The sequence below is a fragment of the Carcharhinus amblyrhynchos genome, unplaced genomic scaffold (assembly GCF_965287045.1).
Source record: "Carcharhinus amblyrhynchos unplaced genomic scaffold, sCarAmb.v2.hapA chromosome_345, whole genome shotgun sequence".
Taxonomy (NCBI): domain Eukaryota; kingdom Metazoa; phylum Chordata; class Chondrichthyes; order Carcharhiniformes; family Carcharhinidae; genus Carcharhinus; species Carcharhinus amblyrhynchos.
Window position 1 is genome coordinate 1 of NW_027650085.1, and position 23,602 is coordinate 23,602.

Here is a 23,602-nt window from a genome sequence, read left to right on the forward strand (position 1 = left end):
AAACATCCTCTCCAGGTCCACTCTATCCAGGCCTCGCAGCATCCTACAAGTTTCAATAAGATTCCCCCTCATCCTTCTAAACTCCAACGAGTACAGACCCAGAGTCCCCAACCAGTCCTCATACAACAAGCTCTTCATTCCAGGGATCATTCTTGTGAACCTCCTCTGGATCCTTTCCAAGGCCAGCACACCCTTCCTTAGATACAGGGTCCAAAAACTGCTCACAATACTCCAAAAGGGGAGGCCATTCAGTCCATTTTGCCTGTGCTGACTCAGTGAAATAGAAAGTCATTTAATCCCATTCCCTGCCTGTTATTCAGAGTTTTTGATGGAGAGAGTAGTAGGTGATTATTGGAAGCTTCAGTAAAACGGTTAAGAGCATTCCCAGTAATGGTCTGGGACTTACCCATCCTTGATGAGGTAATACCTCAAGACGTCATCACTGTTGGCCGAAGGCGTGGCGAAGCAATTCTCTACGAGCGCTTCGAGACCATCCACATGCATGAGGGGTTCGATCCCAAAGTAGAGCGAATCTCGGAGTTTGAGAACTGGTGGTGTCTCTCTGTAAATCTCGTCAAAAGCTTTGGACTTAAAGATCTCCAGAGCAAAGGGGAAGAGCCCGTGGTTTCTACCCATGATCTGCAGTGGAGAATTGGCAGGGTTGGGTACGTAACCCTCCGACACAGTGTACTGCCGGGGGAACTCACAGGTGATTGGGATCACTAACTTGCTGGTCCGGATGATAACATCCCCGTTACTGCCCGGAGTCTGTTTAGGAATACCTGTCAACGTGTTTCTCACAATTATCTTATCGCCAACGACCTAGAGGAAAGGGTTACAAGCACTAAGCGTAAGAACAAGAGATACTTTCCTGCCTCTACCACTCTTCTAAGCACCTCATGGGAGTATTGTTAACTGTACCTTTATGACAAGACAAAAAAATACTCTTTACTTTTCATTTTTTATACTTAAAGGTGCAAGGTTAGTATTAAGAAAAATTATACAGTTTATTCAAACGTATCAGTTTAATGTTTATTTATTGGTCACAAGTAAGGCTTACATTCACACTGCAATGAAGTTACTGTGAAAATCCCCTAGGCGCCACACTCCGACGCCTGTTCGGGGACAGTGAGGGAGAATTTAGCACGGCCAATGCACTTAACCAGCACGTCTTTTGTTTGCTGGAGCAGACGAGGAAGGAGCATCAGAGAGAAAGCTAAGACTTTACCTGTTAAAAACCTGTTTAAAATAAGTTTAAAGCACTTTGTTCTTTGTAGAACTGTTTAAAGCATTTACTTATTGTATTTACTGCTTTAAGAATTGTGAGGGAGTGATTATCAGGCAGTTGTGGCCCATCAGCTTTAAATCAGCGCCAAGTTTAAAAGGAGGCCTGGTGTAGATAGCGGGCAGCGTCGGAGCGGGCAGCGGAGTGAGAGGGAAGCAGAGTGAGCTATCAGGGCTTAATATCAAAAAGGGCTTGAAGGTAAAAAGGCCAGGTGGAAAGAACAAGGAAAAAAAAAAAATTTTTTTTTTTTCAAAACTACTACAGCAAAAAACAAGGAAAATATTTTTTCCCACAACAAATTATATTGAATAATGGAGGGGCATGTGATGTGCGGTTCCTGTATGATGTGGGAACTGGTGGACCCCAGGGTCCTTCCCAGTGGCCATGTCTGTAGTAAGTGCAGGTTGCTGGAGGAGCTCCAGCTCAAGGTAGATGAGCTGGCCTCTGAGCTACAGACACTGAGGCTCACCAGGGGGAGAGAGGGTGTCATTGTCAATGGGGTGCAAGTGACATCCACCCCCCCTAGACTGTCTAAATCTAAGGGTCAGGAACAAAAGGGGGCTGCTGGGAGGAGGAAGGGGGGTGAGGAGCGGAGGCCTCAGCCTCTTAATCTGCATAACAGGTTTGAGGTTCTTGCTTCCAGTCTGGAAGAGGACGAGGCAGGTGAGGTTGGTGAGCAAACTGCACACGGTACAGTGATGCAGCAGGACATAGGCAAAGATAAGGGGAAAAGGAACGTAGTAGTGATTGGAGATAGTGGGGTGAAGGGTATTGACACTGTCCTTTGTCACAATGACAAAGTGCACAGAAGGGTGTGTTGTCTGCCTGGTGCTCGGGTACAGGATGTCGCAGCTGGGCTGCAGAGGAATCTGGAGTGGGAGGGTGAGAACCCAGTTGTGGTGGTACATGTGGGTGCCAGCGACGTAGGCAAAGTGCGGACTGAGGATCTGGGGAGGGAGTATGAGAAGCTGGGAATGGAATTAAAAAGTAGAACCGACAAGGTGGTCTTCTCTGGGCTACTGCCTGAACTGAGTGCAGACGGGCGTAGGGTTGACAGGATAAAGGAAGTGAATGGGTGGCTCAGAGATTGGTGTGGGAGGAATGGGATCGAATTTATGGGGCATTGGCACCAGTATTGGGGTAGGTGGGACTTGTTCGGGCGGGATGGGGTTGGTCTGAATCGTGCTGGGACCAGAGTGCTGGCGAATCGAGTAAAGAGAACTGTAGACAGGGCTTTAAACTAATTAGGGGGGGGGAGGGTGCGAGGGTAGGTGATGTTAGGAGGTCTACAGTTAAGGATAGGGTACAGGTAAGGGAAGAGGCTGAGGATGTCCCAAGTGGTGGCGTTACGGCAAATAGGGTCCAGAAGAAGGCTGGGATGAAAGCGCTTTATCTGAATGCACGAAGCATTCGGAATAAAGTGGATGAGCTGGTGGCGCAGATCGACACAAATGGATACGATCTGGTGGCCATTACAGAGACGTGGCTGCAAGGTGACAGGGACTGGGAGATGAATGTACAGGGCTATCAAGTGTTTAGGAAGGATAGGCAGGAGGAAAGAGGGGGTGGCGTAGCTCTGCTGATTAAGGACAGCATCAAGGTGGTAGCAAGGGATGATATCGGAGCCAAAGAGCAGAAAGTGGAATCGTTGTGGGTGGAGATTAGGAACAGCAAAGGGAGGAAGACGCTGGTGGGTGTCGTCTATAGGCCCCCGAATAATGATCTGGAGGTGGGGCGGGCTGTTAACGCGCAAATAAGTGCGGCGTGCAGGAATGGGACGGCAGTAGTTATGGGGGATTTCAATCTGCATATTGATTGGTCGACCCATGTTGGACGAGGTGGGCTCGAGGAGGAGTTCTTGGAATGCTGCCGGGATAGTTTCCTGGAACAGTGTGTGTTGGAGCCGACGAGGGGAGCGAGCTATCTTGGATCTGGTGCTATGTAATGAGGCGGGTAGAATTAGGGACCTTGAGGTGAAGGATCCTCTTGGAGAGAGTGATCATTGTATGGTGGAGTTTCTGTTGCAGATGGAGGAGGAGAAAGTGGGTTCCCGGACACGTGTCCTTTGTTTGAATAGAGGGGAGTATGGTAGGATGAGAGAAGAATTGGCGAATGTGGACTGGGGGAGCGCGTTGGAAGGTAGGTCTGCTGAGGAGCAGTGGAGGATCTTTAAGGAGATCTTTCTTGGTGCTCAGCAGAAATTTATTCCGATGGTTAAAAAGGACAGTAGGAAGAGAGGTAATAAGCCGTGGATAACGAAGGAGGTGAAGGAAAGTGTTAAATTAAAAGCGGAGGAATTTAGAGTAGCTAAGAGCAGTGGGCGAGAAGAGGATTGGGAAAGGTTTAAATGTCAACAAAGATTGACAAAAAAGTTGATAAAGGAGGGTAGAAGAAGCTATGAAGCTGGGCTAGCACTTAATATAAAAAAGGATAGCAAGAGTTTTTATAAATATATAAAAAGGAAGAGGCTGGCTAGGGTGAACGTTGGTCCCTTAGCGGATGAGAAAGGGGACCTAGTGGTAGGGGATGGGGATATGGCTAAGGTCTTGAATAACTTTTTTGTTTCTGTCTTCACGGAGGAGGACGTGAATAATTTGCCGGGTGTTAGCGATGGAAAGGTGGTAGGACTGGAGGGTCTTAATGACATTACTGTTACTAGAGAGGTGGTGCGCGACAGACTGGAGGGGCTGATTGTGGACAAGTCCCCAGGACCGGATGGAATGCATCCGAGGGTTCTGAAAGAAATGGCGGAGGTGATAGTGGATGCCTTGGTGGTTATTTTCCAGACGTCGCTGGATTCCGGGGAAGTGCCGGGGGATTGGAAAACGGCTAATGTTACGCCGTTGTTTAAGAAGGGTGCCAGGCAAAAGGCGGGGAATTACAGGCCGGTTAGTTTAACGTCTGTGGTAGGTAAAATGTTAGAATCCGTCATTAAGGAGGAAATTGCGAGGCATCTTGAAGGGAATTGCTTGATAGGGCAGACGCAACACGGTTTCATTAAAGGGAAGTCGTGTCTGACAAATTTACTGGAGTTCTATGAGGATGTGTCTAGGGCGGTGGATAGAGGAGAGCCGGTGGATGTGGTCTTTCTGGATTTTCAGAAGGCGTTTGATAAGGTACCTCACAAGAGGTTACTGCAGAAGGTCAGAGGACATGGAGTTGGGGGTAGGGTGTTAGCGTGGATAGAGGATTGGTTGTCAAATAGGAGGCAGAGAGTGGGGGTCAATGGGTGCTATTCGGATTGGCGGTTGGTGACTAGTGGGGTGCCCCAGGGGTCGGTGCTGGGGCCTCAGCTATTTACCATTTATATAGATGATCTGGAGGAGGGAACCGAGTGTAGGGTGTCGAAATTTGCTGATGACACCAAGATTGGGGGAAAGGCAAATTGTGCGGAGGGTGTGGAGAGTCTGCAGAAGGATCTAGATAGGCTGGGTGAATGGGCCAGGAAATGGCAAATGGAATTTAATGTTGGCAAGTGTGAGGTGGTCCACTTTGGTAGGAAGAATGGTAGGAAGGACTATTACTTACGTGGCGAAAAACTGCAGCAGGCGACGGTGCAGAGGGACCTCGGGGTCCTTGTGCATGAGTCGCAAAAACCCAGCCTGCAGGTGCAGCAGGTGGTCAGGAAGGCGAATGGGATGCTGGCCTTCATAGCGAGGGGGATTGAATATAAAAGTAGGGAGGTCTTGCTGCAGCTGTATAGGGCATTGGTGAGGCCGCAGCTGGAGTACTGTGTGCAGTTTTGGGCGCCGCACCTGCGCAAGGATATTTTGGCCTTGGAGGGAGTGCAGAGGAGGTTTACTAGGCTGATACCAGAGTTGAGGGGGTTGAGCTATGAGGAGAGGCTGAATAAACTAGGCTTGTACTCGTTAGAGTTTAGAAGAATGAGGGGAGATCTCATTGAGACGTATAAGATGATGAATGGGATGGATAGGATAGAGGTGGAAAGACTCTTCCCGCTCAAAAAAGACAGTAGGACTAGGGGGCACAGCCTCAAGATAAAGGGGGGGCAGTTCAGAACGGAGTTGAGGAGGAACTTCTTCACTCAAAGGGTGGTGAATCTCTGGAATTCTCTGCCCGTTGAAGTGGTGGAGGCTGCCTCGCTAAATATTTTTAAGAAGCGGGTTGATGGGTTTTTGATAAGAGAGGGGATTAAGGGTTATGGGGAGAGGGCGGGAAAGTGGAACTGAGCCACGACAGATCAGCCATGATCTTATTGAATGGCGGGGCAGGCTCGAAGGGCCAGATGGCCTACTCCTGCTCCTATTTCTTATGTTCTTATGTTCTTATGTTCTTATGTCTTTTGGACTGTGGAGGGAAACTGGAGTATCCGGAGGAAATCCACACAGACACGGGAAGAATGTGCAAACTCCACGCAGACAGTGACCCAAGCTGGGAGTTGAACCCGGGTCCCTGGCGCTGTGAGGCGGCAGTGCTAATTATTGTAACACTGTGCTTCAAGCCCAAATCACTTCACTAAATAAGACTGTGCCGTCTAAGCTGATTGTCCATGGCATTGCCCAGAGGTAGTCTGGGATCGGGAATCTAGATTGTGCTGTTTAATGATAGGTTAACCAATGTGGAACTGTAAGGAAAAGAGGAAGAGGGAATAGCAGGACGATGTGTACACATCGACCCTGTGGTGGATTTATATATATTGAATAGATATGATCATTCCAGAACATTCCCTTTGCAACTGATTAAGTTTGAAACTTGAATGGGATGGTGGGAGGGTTAAAGCATTGAGTGTGGTGCGGGGGAGATTGTTATGTGGGGTTGAGCTGGAAGCGAGGGGGGGACACGAGCAATGGGGCTGGGATTTTCAAAACTTTGAAAAAATCAAAGACCCTTCAGTTTTATTCCTTCATGAGATGTGGGCATCATCAATATTTGTTGTCCATCCCTAATTACCCTGGCACTAAGTGGCTTGCTGGGCCATTGCAGAGGGCATTTAAGAGTCAGTCCACATTGCTGTGGGTCTGGAGTCACCTGTAGGCTAAACTGGGTAAGGTGCGCTCATTCACTCACTCACTGTTCCTCTTCCTTGCACTTGGTGCTCTTGCACTTTGTGAAGTCTCTCTGTCTGTGCCTTGCCTTCACCATCCTTGTCTGTTTAACTCAATGTTATCCAAATTAGGTGAGTGGAATTTGGGATTGGTGAAATAGAAGGGAACCTATTGATCAGCAGGTTCCACAAGGCAGATTTCTAAATGGACCTTTCGCAAACAAACTGAGGCCCTTTGACCCTCTAATTAGTACCTGGTGCTGCTTTATTGAAGCAGTGATATGGATAAGAGAGCTCATTTCATAAACATTAAGAACTGAGTCACGGTAAGCTCAGAAAGGAAAGCTGGCACATTGAAAGAGGTACTAGTTTGGGCTACAGTTCTTGTAGCACCGATGTGTGGGTTAGGTGGATTGGCCGTGCTAAATTGACTCTAGTGCCAGGGGATTAGCAGAGTAAATATGTGAAGTTACAGGAATAGGGCTTGGGTGGGATTGTGGTCAGTGCAGACTCAATAGGCCATATGGCCTCCTTCTGCACTGTTCTATAGATCCTATAGATGACAAACTTCCTTCCCTAAAGGACATTAGTGGACCAGATGGGTTTTTACAGTAATTTCGATGGTTGCCATGACCAAATCTGGCTTTATATTCCAGATTTATTAACTGAATTCAAATTCCACTCTGGGATTTGAACCCCACGTCCTCAGGGCTTTGGCCCAGTCCTCCAGATTATTAGTCCAGTGATATTACCACTACGCCACTGTCTCCCATTGTTACCTCAATGGCTGTGCCGCAGGTTTTGAGATTAAAGTTGATGTTGGCGTGAGTCCCATTGGAGAGGGCTTTACACGATGCATTCAGCAGATACAATTCCAAACCGCCTACCAAATCCTTGGGAACAGCCACTTCAATGGACTCCGACTTACACTGCACAGGCACTGGCAACAGAAAGAGAGAGAAACCAGAAATAAGGTCATGGCGTTAGGTTAAGTCAGCACTTCCCAAACCTTTTCCCGAGTGTGACCTCATTTCAATGCCTCAGGCTTCCTGTGATCCCAGATTGAAAATGATGAAGTGACGGGAGAGTTAGAGAGTTGAGTGGGGCGCAGGGGAATTTGTTGAGTGGGGTCGGGCTGGTTAGCGGGAGGAGACGTGAGCAGTTGACCAACGGAGTTGGGTTTTTTTAAAAACTGCTGAGTTAACCCCGAGAAAAGCGATGACCCTCTAATATTTTTTATAGGCTGTGATTGCAGCTACAACCGAGCCCCAGAGTACAGGTGATTAAACATAGATGGAACCAAAAGAGAAAATGTTGGAAAATCTTAGCAGATCTGGCAGCATCTGTAAGGAGAATAAAGAGCTGGTGTTTTCTAGTCTAGGTGAAACATCAGTTCTTTTCTCTCCTTACAGATGCTGCCAGACCTGCTGAGATTTTCCAGCATTTTCTCTTTCGGTTTCAGATTCCAGCACCTGCAGTAATTTGCTTTTATTAAGCATAGATGGGATTGACAGCAGAATCTTTTCCCCAGAAATGTCTAACATTAGGAGGCATGCGCTTAAGGTGAGAGGGGGAAAGTTTGAAGGAGATGTGAGGGGTAGGTTTTTTACACGGGGTGTGGTTTGTGTCTGGAACACGCTGCCAGAGGCGGTGGTGGGGACAGATACGATGGGGGTGTTTAAGGAGCTTTTAGATAAGCACATGAATATGCAAGATTAAAGGGGTACAAAAGCAGGGAAGTCATGTTGGAGTTGTGTACAACTTTAGTAAAGCCAGATCTAGAGTACCGTGCACAATTCTGGTCACCACATTATCGGAAGGGTCAGTGTAGGTTTGGAGGGCCGAAGGGCCTGTTACTGTGCTGTAATTTTCTTTGTTCTTTGATGTGATTGCATTGGAGGGGGTGCAGAGGAGATTTACCCGGACACTGCCTGGGATGGAACATTTAAGTTGTGAAGAGAGGTTGGATAAGCTTGGGTTGTTTTCGTTGGAGCAGAAAAGACTGAGGGGGCGACCTGATCGAGATGTACAAGGTTACAAGAGGCATGGACAGAGTGGATAAGGAGCAATTATTCCCTTCAGTTAAAGGGTCAGTCACGAGGGGACATAGGTTCCAGGTGAGGGGCAGGAGGTTTAGTGGGGATGTGAGGAAAAACTTTTTTATCCGGAGGGTGGTGAGGGTTTGGAATGCGCTGCCTGGGAAGGGGGTGGAGGTGGGATGCCTCACATCCTGTAAAAAGTATCTGGATGAACACTTGGCACAACACAACATTGAGGGCCACGGGCCAAGTGCTGGCAAGTGGGAGTTCAGTATTTCTAATATGTCGGTGCAGACTCGATGGGCTGAAGGGCCTATGAGTCTATGATGTTATGACCAAGAGCTGGCAGAAGAGATTAGTTTAATTTGGTGACATGTCGGCACAATATCGTAGACTGAAGGACGTGTTCCTGTGCTGTACAGTTCTATGTTGTATGTTCTATGTATGTTCTAAGTCATGCCTATTGGCATACAAAAAAAAACATTCAAAGGGGCCTTGCAGTTGTCAAAACTCAGTCTGAGCTCCCACGGCTGCCATTGCAGCCTCAGAGCTTGTAACTCCAAAATCCCATCCACTGGAGGTGGCGACCTACGTTTTGGGAACCCTTGGGTTGAGGAACGGTCAGGAAGGACTGAGTCAAAGCAAATGAGCTCAGGTCAGGGAAATCCCATTTTGTGTGGAACTAGCTTACATTTTTTTAATTCATTCATGGGACATGGGCCTCGCTGGCTGGGCCAGCATTTATTGCCCATCCCTAATTGCCCGAGGGCAGTTGAGAGTCAACCACATTGGCTCTGGAGTCACATGTAGGCCAGACCAGGTAGGGACAGCAGTTTTCCTTCCCTCAAGAACATTAATGAATCAGATGGATTTTTCCGACAATGGTTTCATGGTCATCAGTAGGTTCTTAATTCCAGATATTTTTTATTGAATTCAAATTCCACCATCTGCCGTGGCGGGATTCGAACCCGGGTCCCCAGAAGGTGACTGAGTTTCTGGATTAATAGTCTGGTGATAATACCACTAGGCCATCGCCTACCCTTAACATGGCTACACACGATGTAAGAATGGGTGGCTGGATTTACCTTGACAGGTATGATTGTCCTCCGATAATATTAACCCACGGGGACACTCGCACTGATATCCTCCATCCAGCAACACGCAGTTGTGGCTGCAGCCTCCATTACTGTTGGAGCAGCCTTCAATATCTGTAGGATCAAACACAACACTTTGTTGAGTGGGGGAAGAACTAAATAGCGTTACTCAATGAAATTGACCATTGCTCCTCACGGGCATCCTCCTCACGTGTGAAGCTACTGGAAGCATCGCACCTGTTTCATCCAAAACTCTTCATCGTAGCCTCACCAATATTCTAAAATAAATTTCAACAAATTGCTTGTATTTCCTCAGTAAAACGCACCCTCCTCCCCCCCACCCCCCCCAACACTCCGGGGGTGAGAATGACAAAACAAACACCAGTATGCAGAGTGCGATTCTATCCATCTAACCGAATAACAGTTCCAAGAATGAGAGACTTCAGCGACAAGGAAAGAGAAGTGAAATGGGGTTTCTTCTCTTTCGAGAACATTAAGAGAAGATTTGATAGAGATGTTCAAAATCGTGAGGGGTTTGGACAGAATAGATAGGGAGAACTATTCCTATGGGTGGAAGGGCTAAAAATCACAGTCCATCTCCCACAGTCTGTAAGATATGCTGGTTAGATGCATTGGCTATGCTAAATTCTCCCTCAGTGTGCCCAGACAGGCGCTGGAGTGTGGCAGCTAGGGGATTTTCACAGTAACTTCATTGCAGAGTTAACTCGTGGCACTAATAAATAAACTTTAAAAACTTAAACTTTAAAACTTCACACTTATTTTAAAAAAATAAACTTTAAACTTTAGTCAGTCAAAGAATGGATCAATGATTTGAATATCACTCAATGATGTGATGGGCCATAGAGAGATAACCCTGCCTGTGAGAATATTTGACTGGAAGTCAATCCTCAAGGCATTCTGACATAAATCTGAGTCCAGTTCAGAATTTCTGTGAACAGGGTTTAAGTGCAATCTTAGCATTCATGTCGAGAGGGCTAAAATACAAATACAGGGATGTATTTCTGAGGCCCTCTGGTCAGATCCCATTTGGAGTATTGTGAGCAGTTTTGGGCCCTGTATCTAAGGGAAGGATGTGCCGGCCTTGGAAAGGGTCCGGAGGACGTTCACAAGAATGATCGCTGGAATGAAGAGCTTGTCATATGAGGAACGGTTGAGGACTCTGGGTCTGTACTCGTTGGAGTTTAGAAGGATGAGGGGGGATCTTATTGAAACTTACAGGATACTGCGAAGCCTGGATAGAGTGGACCTGGAGAGGATGTTTCCACTAGTAGGAAAAACTAGAACCAGAGGGCACAACCTCAGGCTATAGGGACGATCCTTTAAAACAGGGATGAGGAGGAATTTCTTCAGCCAAAGGAACTCTTTACTGCAGAAGGCTGTGGAGGCCAGGCCAGTAAATGCCTTTAAGACAGAGATAGATAGGTTCTTGATTAATAAGGGGATCAGAAGTTACGGGGAAAAAGCAGGAGAATGGGGACGAGGAAAATATCATCCATGATTAAATAGTGGAGCAGACTCAATGGACTGAGTGGTCTAATTCTGCTCCTATGTCTTATGGCCTACCTTCATATGGATGGTATGTAGAGCATCTCTACCCTCTGGGTTTGAACAGGACCCCCCACCCCAACTAGCTCCAGCTTGATATACTCCTCTAGAATCAGTCCCGCAACCTCAGACAACTCCCAGACGAGCAAGCTAAGTCAGAATCCCCACCTATCAGAGATGTTTTCTAAGTCAGGAGCCAGCACTCACCTTCACATGTCACACTGTTGCTGCCCAGTGACCTTCCAATCCCACACTCACAGCGGAAGGAGCCCTGCAGATTAACACAGTCCTCACTGCAGCCCCCATTATCGACCTCACATTCATTGACATCTGTATAGGTGGGAGGGCAGGAGGAAATCAAGGGTTAAACACGAGAGCTTTACAATCTGAGAACATGTATCATTGACATCCAACTGTACTTATTACAAATTACTTATTACTAACACTTATGACAAATGTCAGAGATTACTGCAATCCATCTGAGTCACCATAAATTCGCCTACAACTTATCTCACAGTGGCTACCAAATACGGAAATCAAAACAACTAATTGAATTAAGATGGAAACCAGATTTAAGAAGAACCCAATGCCATATCTCACTCTGTTAAACTTTGAATCCTGATAACAGAAAGGCCCTAATCTGAAGCTGGTGTGTCACAGTTTACTCGAGGCCTTGTTGCTATGGCAACGTACACTTTTACATGCATGTTGTAGGCCAGAGCTATAGGTGGCGATACTCAGGGCTCCAACGTTCTTTCCATCACCTGGTGGATCAGGAGTCTCTCACTGCCCACCTTTGGTGCATGTTGGAAGGATTTGTAGGTTGGTACTGCACCTGTTGGTCCATGTTATGAACTTGGTCATAAGTTGCCCATCAAGTCCTGAGGTGGCACTCAAACCCAGGGTTTCTGATTCAGGGTCAAGGACTGCACCACAAACATTTCCAGGATTGATATGATTGGCACTCAGTTTGTAATTTATTATTACAACTGCAAACCTATCTTTTAAACGATACAACTCAGGAAATCTATTCAACCCATCTAGCTCATCCTTCCATATCATAGAATGCCTACAGTGCAGAACGAGGCCATTCAGCCCATCGTGTCTGCACTGACCACAATCCCATCCAGGCCCTATTCCCATATATTTACCCTCCTAATCCCTCTGACACTAAGGGACAGTTTAACATAGCCAATCAAACTAACCTACACATCTTTAGAGTGTGGGAGGAAACCGGAGGAAACCCACGCAGATACAGGGAGGAAGTGCAGACTCCACACAGACAGTGACCCAAGCTGGGAATCGAATCCAGGTCCCTGGTGCTGTGAGGCAGCAGTGCTAATCACCCATAATGTCCTCTGAATATCAGAAAGTAGTCTCACACCAGGTTAAAGTTCAACAGGTTTATTTGGTAGCACAAGCTTTCGGAGCACTGCTTCTTCTTCAGGTGAGTGGCATCGTGCTACCAAATAAACCTGTTGGACTTTAACCTGGTGTTGTGAGACTCCTTACTGTGAATATCAGGGTCCATAATTGCTTCGAACAATTTCACAAGAGAATTTTTGACCAATTAGTCAATCTTTAGATAGATTCTATGTGGATTAAAGAATATTTTATCCTCATTGTCTTCCTACTTTAATCATCAGTCTCCCATCTCCTCCACGTGTGTATGCAGTTCTTTCAAACTCCTTACCTAGACATGTCTGGGAATCAGGGCCTAGGACAGTTCCGGCAGGACAGTGACACTCCTCTTCACCAGCACAATGGCCCACACAATCCTCCACATCACATATGTCGTAGAAATCTGCGGGAGACAAAACGCTGGCTCAATCAGAGGTACAGTGTGTGTAAAAGGGGCAGCAGTACCTTGGTGTACAAAAGGCCTAGGACAAGCTGCAGCGCCATTATTGGTGGGAGGGCATAACTGCAGCGTGACATGTTTACGTAAGCTACTCCTGTTACAAATGTGGTGGCAGATGCACAGAGTGCATAATCATAAGACATGTGATTCTTAAATGGGGATGGAATTACACACAGATTCAGTTATCCACCACCTGCTAAGCTTAACTCACTTGTTTGCAGTAGAGGCCAATGAGGATATCAGCATTAAATGGTTTGTGGGGTTTGCCATGAACTGCTCGGCGTCTTGCCAATCTTCTATCTATTAAATTTATGGGGAGCTGCGGTGTAGTGGCATTGTTGCTGTACTGGTCATCCAGACACCCAAGTTAATGCTCTGGTGACCTGGGTTCAAATCCCACTGTGGCAGCTGCTGAAGTTTGAATTCAATAAAACATATCTGGAATTAAGAATTACTGGTGACTATGAAACCATTGTCAATTGTTGGAAAAACCCATCTAGTTCACTAATGCCCTTTAGGGAAGGAAATCTGCCGTCCTTACCCAATCTACATGTGACTCCAGAGCCACAGCAATGTGGTTGACAGTATGGTGGCACAGTGGATGGGCAGCACGGTGGCACAGTGGTTATCACTGCTGCCTCAGAGTTCTAGGGACCCAGGTTCAATTCCTGGTTTGGGTCAGTGTGTGTGGAGTTTGCACATTCTCCCCGTGTCTACGTGGGTCTCCTCCGATAGTCCAAAGATGTGTGGATTAGGTGGGTTGGCCATGCTAAATTACAATTTAGTGTCTGGGGGCTAGCTAGGGTAAATACATGGAGTTATGGGGATAGGTGGGATTGTAGTCAGTGTGGACTCAATGGGCCGAATGGCCTCCTTCTGCACTGTAGGATTCTATGAATAATCTATGACTCTCAACAGTGGCAACTAGGGATGGGCAATAAATACTAGTCAGCCAGAGATGCCCATGTCACATGAATGAATAAAATAAATTCCAGCATGAATCTGTTGGGCCAAATAGTTTATTCCTGCGTGTCAAACTCTATGTAATATCAAACTGCACAGAGGAACAGGATTGTGGAGATATCCTGGTGGCTTCACAATAATAATAACGGTATTTTATTCAAGAAGTATGTTTGCGGATCAAAGGCAGAATTGTAGTGTAACTTGCATGGAAAAACAGACTAGATAATTAGGTGAAAAACATGCAAACATGTAACAATCCTGTAGTTATAAAAATAGACAAACAAACTCATCAGGTAACAAAGAGACGAACAGTATATTAGAAAAAGGGTAATGTTGAATCAAAACTACATTATAATTACAAACCAATGCACCATTCCCATATTGCTGCTGCTGAAATACATTTCAATATATATTTTTACACATATGCAAAGTAAAAGTAAAATAAGTAATGTTTATTTATTAGTCACAAGTAGGCTTAAATTAACATTGCAACGAAGTTACTGTGAAAATCCCCTAGTCCCAGCACTCCAGCACCTGTTCGGGTACACTGAGGGAGAATTTAGCACGGCCAATGCACCTAACCAGCATGTCTTTCGGACTGTGGGAGGAAAATGGAGCACCCGGAGGAAACCCACACAGACACGGGGAGAACATGCAGACTCCACACAGACAGTGACCCAAGCCAGGAATCGAACTCGGGTCCCTGGCGCTGTGAGGCAGCAGTGCTAACCACTGTGCCAAGATGGTGAGTAACTGAGTCACACAGTCCAAGATAACTCCAAGGTCTACCTACCGATGGCGCTGTGTTAAGACTCCATTCTGCTGCCCCCTCTCTAGCTCGGAGGTGGTCGGTGAGTGGTGTTGGAGGGAGGGAAATAACTGACCAAAGTTCCTGCTCCTAGCTGCTATCCTGCCTTGAGATTGTGGATATAGGGACTGAGCTGCGACTCTTTCGCAGTGAAATAGGCCGCAGGCACTCACCATCAGAGATGGTCAGAATTAATGGCATAGCAGGAAGGAAGGGCCGAATGGCCTACTCCTGCTTCTAGTTTCTATGATGCAGCATTGAGAAAGCGCAGGGCAAGTGCCCCTGGGCAAAGGTCAACAACTTCCAGGAGGGCCGGGGGACAGAGAATTTTGCAAAGAAATAAAAAGAGATCAGAGAATAAAAGAATAAGAATGATTTTTTAAAAATTGATTTGATTTAACTTGATTTATTATTGTCACATGTACTAGCATATAGTGAAAAGTATTATTTCTTGAACGCTATACAGACAAAACATACTGTTCATAAAGAAGGGAAGGAGAGAGAGCAGAATGTAGTGTTACAGTCACAGCGAGGGTATAGAGAAAGATCAACTTAATGCGAGGTAGGTCCATTCAAAAGTCTAATAGCAGCAGGGAAGAAGCTGTTCTCGAGTCGGTTGGTATGTGATCTCAGACTTGTGTATCCTTTTCCAAACAGAAGAAGGTGGGAAAGAGAATGTCCGGGGTGTGCGGGGTCCTTAATTATGCCGGCTGCCTTGCCGAGGCAGCGGGAAGTGTAGACGGAGTTAATAGAAAACAAGGAGTATTGTAAACAAAAGCATTTGGGAACCGGGTAGGAATTGGTTGGAAAATAATAGCTAATAGAATGGAAAGGTCAGACCAGCTGCTGAGGATGGGTGAGAGACACTGATCAATCCTAACAGCTGCTGGGCAATCAGCTGAAAACAGGGACCAAAGTTTAGACCAACTCAAACTGATTGGGTGAAAGATTCCTCTCTCTGGTCATTAACGTCCTCTTTAAAATGGATTCAGAGTGACCAACACATGTGGTCATTGTCCAGATGTCTCATTTGTTGGCATTACTTGGTGGCACGGTGGTTAGCACAGCGCCAGGGACCTGGGTTCGATTCCAGTCTTGGGTTCCCAAATGTTTTTGTTTACAATATTCCTTGTTTTTCTTTTATCATTCTCACTCCTCTATTCTCTGCTCTCCTTTTATTTCCTCGCAATGTTCTTCTTCTCCCCACCCCTTCCTGGAAGTTACCTGTGTGGAGTTTGTACGTTCTGTCCATGTCTGCTCCGGTTTCCTCCCTCAGTCCAGGATTGTGCTGGTTAGGTGGATTGGCCGTGCTAAATTGCGCCTGAGTCTCAGGGGGATTAGCAGGGTAAATACATGGGGTTATGGGGATAGGGCCTGGGCGGGATTGTGGTTGGTGCAGACTTGATGGGCTGAATGGCCTTCTTCTACGCTCTCGGGATTCTATGAAATTTATCGTTTCACTTAGGAAAGTCCCCTTAGGTGTAGAGGTTGGGATTGAGAGATTGATGCAATAAAGAGATCAGGAACTGGGAACGGTCGATGCTGCAGTTGAGGACAAAACATTCGGAAGAGTTTCATTGTCAGAACTGATGCAGCAGTGAGTGAGAAAGCTCAGGGCAACTGCACCCAGGCAAAGGTCAACAAAGTGGGGGAGGTGGAGGGAGAGAGAAGTGGGGGAGGGGGGTGGTGAAAGCATCGAGTACTTACGTCCACAGTAGGCATGGAAGCAGACACTAGGCTTAGGGAGCTGGTAGACGTAGTAACCTCCCGGACAAGCCTTCACCTTCACCGTGGCACTCCACAGGCAGCAGTTCTCGTTGAAGCTGGCGCAAGCCTGCACCGACACGATGCCATCGGGCAGCATAGGGTGGCTGCCGTTCAGCCAGATGGGCGCGTGGGTGCCGCAGAGGTTCTCCTGGATGCAGAACGTGGGCATGGCGTCCCCCGCCAAGCCGGTGAAGCGGTACCACTCGCCATCCATGTGGTTGTCACACATGGGTGTCCCGTGTGAGGTGTTAATGTGATGCTCAGTGTTCCGCCAAGGCTCATTCAAGCTGATGTAGGCCGAACAGGGGTCCACCCCTGCCAAAAACAAAACACAACATCATTCCACATTACCCCCGAGACACGCAACGCACACACAAACAACACTTTGGAAATATCAAGAACTACACGGGGTTGTTCCACTCACTGTTCAGCCGGACTATCCTGAACAAGCCAGTTCCCAGTCAATGCTCAACAAATTCCTCAATGATATGTGTCACTGCCCACAGAGAGCCGGAGACAGGAGACGGAGAAGGAGCAGGAGAATGGCAGGGAAGAATCGGAAAGCAGGAGCAATGACCAGAGGAATGGCAGGTAAAAGGAGTCTTGAGATCAGGAGAAGGTGGAATGTGTGAAAGAGAGAGATAGAGAGGAGTGAAGCCCTGGAAGGCTGAGGAGGAAGAGAGATTACTTATTTATTAATCACAACTAAGGCTAACATTAACACTGCAATGAAGTTACTGTAAAATTTCCCTAGCCGCCAGGCTCTGTAGCGCCCGTTCAGGTGAATACACCTAACCATCACGTCTTTCAGACTGTGGGGGGAAAGCAGAGGAACCAGAGGAAACCCGCACAGACACGGGGAGAATGTGCAAAGTCCACACAGACAGTGCCCCAAGCTAGGAATCAAAGCCGGGTCCCTGGCGCTGTGAGGCAGCAGTGCTAACCACTGTGCCACCGAGCCGTCCTAAGTGGCAAGTGGTGAGAATGCAAAGCCAGGAAGTTACAGTGTCATCCAACGGAGCATCTCATTTGGACACAGCTCCATCATGCAAGGATAAGGCTAAGTGGGGTGATACAGTGGAACAGTGGGTAGCGCTGCTGCCTCACAGCGCCAGGGACCAAGGTTCAACTTCTGGCCTCAGGTGACTCTCTGTGTGGAGTCTGCATGTTCTCCCCGTACACACATGGGTTTCCTCCCACAGTCCAAAGACGTGCAGGTTAGGTGGCTTGGCCATGCTAAATTGCCCCGAGTGTCCCGAGATGTGTAGGTTGGTAGATTTAGTGAGGTAAATGCTTGGGGTTAAGAGGAATAGGGTGGATGTTGGGCTAGGCTCAGTGCAGACTCGAAGGGTCAAATGGTCCCCTTCAGCATTGTAGGGATTCTATAATACTGCGGATGCTGGAATCCGAAACAAAAACAGAAAATGCTGGAAAACTTCAGCATCTGTGGAGACAGATTAGAGCCAACATTTCGAGTTTGGATGACCCTACGTCCAGAAGGGTAGTTTATTGTGGAACACATTTACACAAGAGAGGCAACAGGAATCATTCTGGGTGCTACCACATTTGAATTCTGCACATCTTTGGACTGTGGGAGGAAACCCACACAGACACGGGGAGAATGTGCAAACACTACACAGACAGTCACCTGAGGCTGGAATTGAACCCGGGTCCCTGGCACTCTGAGGCACAGTAAGAAGCCTCACAACACCAGGTTAAAGTCCAACAGGTTTATTTGGCAGCACTAGCTTTCAGTCTCAAGCTCCTTCTTCAGGCGAGTGGGATTTAGTTCACAAACAGGGCATCTACAGGCACAAACTCAATCTACAAGATAATGGTTGGAATGCGAGTCTTTACAGGTAATCAACTCTTAGGGGTACAGATATTGTGAGTGGAGAGAGGGCCAAGCACAGGTTAAAGAGATGTGTATTGTCTCCAGCCAGAGGCAGCAGTGCTAACCACTGTGCCACCATGCCACGTAGTAAGAAAGCAGCATTGGTTCTAATATAGTTGAAGGGGATAAGAAATTGAACACAGCTTTCCAAAAGTGCCATGCAGGAAGAGGAGGGAGATTGAAAGTTCCCAGGAAGGTGATGGGGGGAATGAGGGCAAGGGCATAAGCAAAAATGATTCATAGAAATCCTACAGTGCAGGAGAGGCCATTCAGCCCATCAAGTCTGCACCGACGACAATCCCACCCAGCCTCCATCCCCGCAACTCCAGATATTTGCCCCACTAATCATTCTAACCTACACATCCCGGGACAGTATGGGGCCAATCAACCAAACGCACACATTGGCCGGGAGAGAGAACACCCTCCCCTAAAAAGTCTTTTCTTAATTGGTGTCACAAGTTGGCTTACATTGTGAGAAACACAGCTCACAGTTAAACAATTTAGTCAAGTCAAGTTCTGAAGGAGCAAGATTTTATTTGACGTTCTTGCAAGACCGGGTGTCTAGCGAAATAGGCACACCTCACATAGATTTGCAGCACATTTTATACTTTTTTACAAGCATTGTAATGGCTTTGCAATATGTTGTTCTCCCCTAATTGGTGGTCCCTGTCCCATCTATGTGTTGTCATTCCCCTATTGGCTCGAGGTGCCCCAAGTTTCCATCCCCTCTACTCATCTAACAATGTCTCCTGTTATCACAAGAGTGCATTAGTAAACTCATCCGTCTTATCCAATACTGTTACATGTCCAGTTCAGATTGGCGGTAATCAATCCTTTGCCAACTTAATCACTGCTGTCCCAACCATCTCAGTGACCTTTTCCCCCTTTTATGCTTAGTTGTAAAAACAACACATCTCGCAGACCATTTGCTTTTTGTAACTTGGCCTCTTACATTCCTGCAGGATGTGGTGTATGCTTCACTGCACATCACATCTCTGGTGTTATCTCCACATTACAGGCAGCCTTTTTATTATCCCTAACTAATGCTGTGTTAGCAGCATCGAACCTTATGTCCTATGTTTATGACTAAACTCACAGTTGTTTCCATAATGTGGGTTATCAATGTGCCTGACTATATCCAATCTATTTAACTGTAAGCTATTTCTCTATGCTCTACAGATACATGTGTTAACAGCATCTTTACCTATTGCTCACAACATTAACAGTGCAATGAAGTTACTGTGAAAATTCCCTAGTCACCACACTCTGGCACCTGTTCGTGGTACAGTGTGGGAGAATTTAGCATGGCCAATGCACCTAACCCACACGTCTTTCAGACTATGGGAGAAAACCAGAGCACCTGGAGGAAACCCATGCAGACACGGGGAGAATGTGCAAACTCCACACAGATAGTGACCCAAGCCGGGAATTGAACCCGGGTCCCTGGAACTGAGGCAGTAGTGCTAACCACTGTGCCACCCTAGGCCAGGTCATTTTTTTTTAAAAAGGAGGCCAAAAAGCTATATTAAATAAAAAATAGTCAATTTTAAATTGGCATTAGGGAAAATGCCTTTAGATCAAATACCAGGAATCTTTTGGAATAGTGTGAAAAGTAAGCGAGGAGTCACTTGGGCCATTGGGAAACTAAATTATCGGTGCACTGGTTAGCACTGCTGCCTCACAGCACCAGGGATCTGAATTTGATTCCCAGCTTGGGTTACTGTCTGTGCAGAGTTTGCACATTCTCCTCGTGTCTGTGTGGGTTTCCTCCCACATTTTGAAAGGGTGTGCCGGTTAGGGTGCATTGACCCGAACAGGCGCCGGAGTGTGGCGACTAGGGGATTTTCACAGCAACTTCATTGCAGTGTTAATGTAAGCCTTACTTGTGACTAATAAATAGACGTTTTCAAACTTTTAAGAATGTAAGAGTGATTGAATAAGTACCAATTTCTTGGATACAGAGTCCTTTAGTTTTTCTGCAACTAGATACAGTATGTAGCATGCACTTTAAAAAAAAATCCCAGCCTCTGCGTCAAGACAGCAACTCAAACAACATCAGCAGGCACAGTAAGAAGTCTCACAACAACAGGTTAAAGTCCAACAGGTTTATTTGGTAGCACGAGCTTTCAGAGCGTTGCCCCTTCATCAGGTGAATGCATTCATGAAGGGGCGCTGCTCCAAAAGCTTGTGCTACCAAATAAACCTGTTGGATTTAACCTGGTTTTGTGAGACTTCTTACTGTGCTCACCCCAGCCCAACACCAGCATCTCCACATTAACATCAGCAGGGTCAGCCACTGCATTGAATCCAGATCCAATCCCAATGATACTTCATCCCATTCGGCCTGTGCCCTTTGCTGGTTTAAATATCGTTACATTTCAGCTTTCAAAGCAGTGGCAATGTCTTTGTTGTAACTCACCGAAGGAAACTGAGGTTTGGAACTCAGCGCAGAGAGCCAAGCTTAGCAGAATGAAGGATAACATGTTCCTCAGCTCCGACACACAGGAAGGTTACAATTCCTTTCTCTCTCCGGATTCCCTTAGTGACTGTTCCTTCCAAAATCTCCCATGGGTGTTTTATCCCTTGGACGGTTTCTTTATCTGGGCACAGGAAGGAGGGACTGGATGTCCCTTGGCCTGAGTTGCTTGCAAGAAGATGGAATAATGAGCCTCTTCTGATAGAGCTGCTATTTTCACCCATCCTCCCATTGTCTTTTTCTTTCGCTCTTAAATCACAGGTTATCTTTTACAGCAGAGAATATGATAGCAAGCCACGGCCGTCTCCCCGTTCCTGTTTCTCAACACAGTTATGGTCAACTAATTTCCTGTTTTCTCTCAATGACCGGATGGTTTACACAGAAAATATCACGTGACATCTGGACACATCTATGCAGACAGCTTGTCCCCATTTAGCACAGGTCGTGACCTATGTAAACATGGATAAGGCACACTGCAACTGGGAGGAGTGTCCATCCAGAACGTTATCTTGCATTCTCTTTATAAAGTTGTTTTTCAGGCTCCTGTTTTGATGTTTCGTTATTGCGAGCGATTAAGATGCTCAGAGTGTGCACAGAATGTGACGGAGACAGGAATATCCTCAGGGGAAGTAGCTGTAATGTCACACAATGACAGATTAACTTCATTTCAAATTAATGGAACAATTTTCAGAGCAATTTGAATCTCAATGTTGCTGGAAAGAGTCACAGTTTGTGGTTTCTTCCTTTCTCTAAATATAGGTTAAAAACTTCCATTTCCTTGTCCTTCACAACTTCAAGATATTCCAAAGCACCTTCCAGCCAGTTCAATAAACTTCTGGAGTGTAGTTGTTGTTTGGAAAATGGGAAAAGAATTACATTCCAGACTGAGAGAATTATTTCAATTTCCTTTCCCATCTATGCAATGTGATCACAGAATTATTACGGTGCAGAAGGCCATTTGGCCCTTTGTATTTGCACTGGCTTGCCAGATGAACCTCATGACTTGGTACCATTCTTCTGCCTTTTTCCCTGTACCCCCGCACATTGTTTCTACTCAAATAATTATCTAATGCCCTCTTGAAGGCCTTGATTGAACCTGCCCCCACCACCCTTCCAGGCAGCACATCCCAGACTCCAACCACTCACTGGGTGAAAAAGCTCTCTCTCACAGCATACTTGCTTCTTTTGCAAATCCCTTTATATCTGTACCCTGCCATTCTCAAACCTTTTACAAGTGGGAACAGTTTCTCCCTGTCTACTCTGTTCAATCTTCACATGGTTTTGAACATCGCTATCAAATGTCCTTTTAGCCTTCTTCTCTCCAAGGAGAACAGTCCCAATCTATCCTCATGACTGAAGTTTCTCATCCCTGGAACCATTCTTACAAACCTTTTCTGCACCATCTCCAATGCATTCATATCCTTCCTGTAGTGTAACCAAAAGAGAAAATGCTGGAAAATCTCAGCAGGTCTGGTAGCAACTGTAAGGAGAGAAAACAACTTATGTTTCGAGTCCAGATGACTCTTTATCCAGAACTGTACATAATACTCCAGCTGAGGTCTAAGTAGTGTCTTGTATAAGTTCAGCATAACCTCCTTACTCTTCTTCCCGATGCCCCTATGAATAAAACCCACAGTCCAATGATAGGCAGGTGGATTAACGGTGTTAAAGTGATCCTTAATGTCAGGGGGATTGGCAGGGTAAATACTACAAGCTTTATTACTTCCTCTCTCCACTTATCCTGCCACCTTAAATGATCTGTGAACATGTACACCCAACCCCCTCTGCTCCTGCACACCCTTAAGAATTTTACCTTTTGTTTTATATTGTCCCTCCATGTTCTTCCTATCAAAATGCATCACCTCACACTTTTCCTTAATGAACTTCATCTGCCACCTACCTGCCCACTCTACCAACTTGTCTATGTCCTTGCGGGGTTCTACACCGTCCTCCTCACAGTTTACAATACTGGCATCCCCAAACTTTGAAATTGTCTCCAGTACACCTAGACCTGGATGTACATTGAGAAAAGCAATGACCCCAATACTGACCCCCAGGTCACTACAAACCTTCCTCCAGCCTGAAAAATATCCATTGAGAATCTCTCTCCACCTCCTATTACTGTATCCATGTTGCTGCTGTCCCTTTTATTCCATGAACTATAACCTGACATGACCTCAGCAACAATCACTAACTCTTTTGGTACATCCCACAACCTCATAACATAAAATAAATGTTTATCTTGCTTTCTGTTCTAAATTCCCTCCATTTGACCTTATATTCATACCCACTTATTCTATATTTCCTTTTATTCATTCATTGGATGTAAGCATCACTGACTAGGTCAGTATTTGTTGCCCATCCCTAAGTGCCCCCGAGAAGGTGGTGGTGAGCTGCCTTCTTGAACTTGCTGCAGTCCACCTGGAGCCGCACTCATCCAGTCAAGTAGCGATTTTTGACAATATACACCTTAGTTTGGTATTGTTGGCAAATTTGGACACAAATTTAAAACAGAGTTGAGAAGAAACTACTTCTCCCGAAGGATTGTGTATCTGTGTCAGGGACCTGGGTTCAATTCTGGCCTTGGGTCATTGTCTGTGTGGAGTCTGCATGTTCCCCGTGTCCGCGTGGATTTCCTCTGGGTGCTCTGGTCTCCTCCCACCATCCAAAGGTGTGCGGGTTAGGTCGATTGGCCAGTCTAAATTGAACCCTCCTCTGTAGTGTCGGGGGGATTAACAGGGTAAATATGTCGGGTCAAGAGAATAGGGCCTGGGTGGGATTGTTGTCAGTGCAGATTCGATGGGCTGAATGGCCTCCTTCTGTAATGTAGGGATTCTACGAATA

General features: G+C 46.3%; 1 protein-coding gene across 1 annotated transcript; it reads right to left on the bottom strand.

The window, feature by feature from the left end:
* Nucleotides 1-315: 315 nt before the first annotated feature.
* oit3 (oncoprotein induced transcript 3) lies at nucleotides 316-21,019 on the bottom strand. The gene is made up of 7 exons (XM_080183601.1): nucleotides 20,702-21,019; nucleotides 16,329-16,703; nucleotides 12,683-12,793; nucleotides 11,197-11,319; nucleotides 9,415-9,537; nucleotides 7,070-7,230; nucleotides 316-822 (listed from the first exon to the last, which is right to left on the bottom strand). Exons 1-7 carry the CDS (start codon nucleotides 20,763-20,765, stop codon nucleotides 403-405), a joined length of 1,377 nt encoding a protein of 458 aa, XP_080039727.1. The 5' UTR covers nucleotides 20,766-21,019; the 3' UTR covers nucleotides 316-402.
* Nucleotides 21,020-23,602: the final 2,583 nt, after the last annotated feature.